General features: G+C 32.9%; 1 protein-coding gene across 1 annotated transcript; it reads left to right on the top strand.

Moving 5' to 3' along the window:
- The first annotated feature begins 791 nt into the window (after positions 1–791).
- On the top strand, positions 792–3,572 carry LOC101207491 (trihelix transcription factor GT-2). The gene is made up of 2 exons (XM_011658262.2): positions 792–1,242; positions 1,858–3,572. The coding sequence occupies exons 1-2, from the start codon at positions 965–967 to the stop codon at positions 3,269–3,271; spliced, it is 1,692 nt and encodes a 563-aa protein (XP_011656564.1). The 5' UTR covers positions 792–964; the 3' UTR covers positions 3,272–3,572.
- The last annotated feature ends 298 nt before the right edge of the window (positions 3,573–3,870 follow it).

A 3,870-nucleotide genomic window follows, 5' to 3' on the forward strand; every position in this document is an offset into this window, starting at 1 on the left:
GAGGGCAGTGAAAGAGTTGAGAAGATGAAAGTGATAAAACAAAAAAGTAAAAGGGTAATTTAGTAATTTAGTGTTCAAGTATAGCCAAACATTACCCAATGGTATCCAAAAAGCAAAGCTGACCTACAATGCCCCAACTTGTTTTGTTATCCCATTGTCTCCATCTATAACTGTTACCACTTCCATGTTATTTCCAACTAATTTTTCTTTTTTTCTCTTTTTTTTTGCTTTCATATTAATTCTTTTATTTTCTCCCAACATTATAGTTTATAATTACCATTTATGAGAAAACTAATATAAAAATAGTATATAAGTTTCGGTAACAACTAAAATAAATACAATGGTGTGAGATTATTGAATTTAACAATATCAAGTGGTAGAATATCGACATAATAAAAGTTCTTTTTTTCTTTAACATTTTTTTAAAAGGTTTTGAGTAAAATAAGATTTAAATTTAAAATAAATTAACTTAGAGAATTTTTATTTTTTTAAAAGAAAACTTGAAAACCCAAGTGGGTCTTATGATTGGGTTTCTGTAAACCCTCCCCATAAAAGGGAAAAAGAAGTCTAAGATTCTATAACCTAATTAAGCATATATAAATAAAAAAATTACATTGATTTTTTTTTTTATTATTTAATTTTCAAAATATATTTTTTTGTTTTTGAAAAAAAAGGTAGGGGGGTCATTGATCATGACAGGCATATCCCACCAAAGATAAACAATTAATTAAAAAAAAATTCACCATATGTATAAAACTCCCTTACATTCATATATCCAATAACTAACCTAATAAAAGCTTGGACAGCCAAAAAAAAAAAAAAAAAAAGAAAAAAAGAAAAAAAGAAAAGCCTTTTATTTTATTTTATTTTTTTTGATCTTCATCCCTTTTGTGGCTTTTGTGTGTGCTTCTTGTTCTATTTTTCTTCTCCTGTGTGAGTTGTAATAATTGCTCTAGAGGCTCCCATGGATGTCATCGAACCCGGCGAGGCAGCAGTGACGACTGAGGCGGGAGATGCTCATGAAGTTGGTGACAGTGGTGGTGGGGGTAGTGGAAACGGATCGAATTCCGGCGAAGAAGAAAAGGGGTCATCTTTGTTGTTGTTCGAAGATGGTGAGAAGAATTTTGGTGGGAATCGATGGCCAAGACAAGAGACTTTGGCTTTGTTGAAGATAAGATCTGATATGGATACAATTTTTAGAGATGCAACTCATAAAGCTCCATTATGGGATGAAGTTTCAAGGTATTTTTCTTTTTCTTTTTCTTTTTCTAATTCATTATTATTATTATAATATTAATCTTTTCGGAAGGGATCAAAAGGGGGTATGAAATTATGATAGATTCTTTCATTGGGATTTGTTTTCATTTCTCTTGAATAACTAAACTTGAACTTGGGTTTTGTGAATTTTGGCCTTCCTTGTTTTTTTTTCCACTTTCATTTGGATTTTACTATTTCATTAATGTTTTTGATAAACATGTGTATACTATGATTATGTATCATTGTAATCATATTATTGAACCACTATGTTTTGTTTCCAATCCTGGTAAATTCATATGAAATGAGAAGAGAGAAAAAGATTAAAGTGAACCAATTTGATCTACATGGCATCTTCTAACATGGGTTGTCTGTTTTTCTTTTCCTCTCTTTTTCATGTTAAAACCTTAAAATTTAAGTCCCTCTCTCTCTCTTTTTATTTTTCCATATAATAACAGTTTTTTGAGATCTTCGTTATTGTAAATTATGAAGAGGGGTGAGTTAAAAAGGAAAACAAAAAAGATTTAAAAATATATTGTAATTAAGTTTTCTTAGATTGAGTTTTTTTTTTCTTTTTCTTAATTTGAATTGAGATAATTTCAGGAAATTAGGAGAGCTTGGATTCAATCGAACTCCAAAGAAATGCAAAGAGAAATTTGAGAATGTTTATAAATATCACAAGAGAACCAAAGATGTTAGAAGTGGGAAATCCGATAATAGCAAAAAAGTTTATAGATTTTCAGATGAATTGGAGGCTTTCGATCATCCTTCTAGCCATCATCAAAATCACATGTTACTTCAATCTCACCATCACCACCACCCGTTACCACCAACGCCAACGCCACCGCCACCACAAGTTCTTCCTTCGACGACGCCACCGCCGTCTTACAACCCTCCCGCAACCAAAACAATCAGCTCTACTGTTCCATCCACCATGAATAACACTACGACAAACAACACTTTGCCACCAAAGTCCTCTAATAACCCTCTTTCCAATTTGCCAAACATGGCTGCCAATGTGATATTTTCGAGCTCCACATCGTCATCGACAGCATCGGAGGAAGATCCGTTTCAGAGTAGCAGGAGGAGAAGGAAGAAGAGAAAGTGGAGTGATTTCTTCTTGAGGTTGACAAAGGAAGTAATAGAGAAGCAAGAGGGGCTTCAACTAAAATTCTTAGAAGCTCTAGAGAGAATAGAGAATCAAAGAAAATTGAGAGATGAAGCATGGAGAATGAAAGAGATGACAAGGGTTAATCAAGAACATGAAGTTTTAGTTCAAGAAATGTCCATGGCCGCTGCCAAAGACGCAGCAGTGGTCGCATTTTTACAAAAGATAGCTCCGTTTTCTTCTCCACCAGTGCCAGTACCACCACCACCGACGACGACTCAACCACAAAACAGCGAGAATAATGGAAAGTTGAGCTCCACTATCGGAAGCCATGTAATCTCGATGACGACGACAAATGGAAAGGTGATGAGTAGCATTATTGTAGGAAGCCCATCAAGATGGCCAAAAGGTGAAGTTGAAGCATTGATAAGGCTAAGGACAGAAATGGAAATGAAGTATCAAGAGAATGGGCCAAAAGGGTTATTATGGGAAGAGATTTCATCAGCAATGAGAGGGCTCGGATACAATAGAAGCTCAAAGAGATGCAAAGAGAAATGGGAAAACATAAACAAATATTTCAAAAAAGTTAAATATAGTAACAAGAAGAGGCCAGAAGATTCCAAGACATGTCCTTACTTTCACCAATTGGATGCTCTTTATAGAGAGAAAGAGAAAAGTAATATGAATTTTGATATCAATAGCCAAATGGAGCCATTGATGGTTGAACCAGAACAACAATGGCCACCTGCATTTCAACCCAATAGTACTCAAGTCATGGGAAATAATTTACAAAGAATAAGTGGTGAAGCAAATCAAGAAGAAGAAGAAGAAGATGATCATGGTGATGATGATGATGATGTTGAAGAAGAGGATATTGGAGGTAGTAGTAGCACAGATGTTGAAGATTGAAGAAATAAAAAAAAATTATGGGTTGTATTCTTCAATAAGCATATAATCCAATACACAACAATTCAAAAGAGGAAACAAAGGTATGGCACAAAAAGCAACCAACTTTGACACTGATGGAAGTCAGATTTGTATTACATGTGCTAAAAGAGCAAAGGGGGAAAATTGGGTAATGGGAAAATTTTTAAATTTGTACAATAATTAATTATTGTGTTGTCTATAGTGGGATTAATTTAATTTTCTTTCCTCTTTCTTCTTCTCTTGTTATTATAATCAAAAGGTTAAAGCTTGCCAAAATTTTAAACATCATAGCCTAAACATTAAGAGTTAAATTAGGAATTCACCAACTCATTAAGGTAAGAAGGCAATAAAACATAAGATTGATAGTTTTTTTTATCAGTGGGATCAATAAACTCCTTAAAACAAACTATTGGAGTTTGGAAATTCTCCTTAATCTTTTTGGTAAACACATCTTAAAATTTTGAATTATAATTTGTAACAAAATTTTATATTCCACCTATAATGATAGACACCTATCATAGATAAAATGTAAAATTTTACTATAATTTATAAACATTTTTATTCATTTGGTTATATTTGAA

Source organism: Cucumis sativus, chromosome 6 (genome assembly GCF_000004075.3).
Source record: "Cucumis sativus cultivar 9930 chromosome 6, Cucumber_9930_V3, whole genome shotgun sequence".
Lineage (NCBI taxonomy): Eukaryota > Viridiplantae > Streptophyta > Magnoliopsida > Cucurbitales > Cucurbitaceae > Cucumis > Cucumis sativus.

What these genes read in the sequence shown, in the direction of transcription:
- LOC101207491 (XM_011658262.2), top strand. Translation starts at nt 965, where the DNA reads ATGGATGTCATCGAACCCGGCGAGGCAGCAGTGACGACTGAGGCGGGA. An exon ending in TTATGGGATGAAGTTTCAAG is followed by an intron (nt 1,243 to 1,857) that starts GTATTTTTCTTT and finishes AGATAATTTCAG; the next exon opens with GAAATTAGGAGAGCTTGGAT.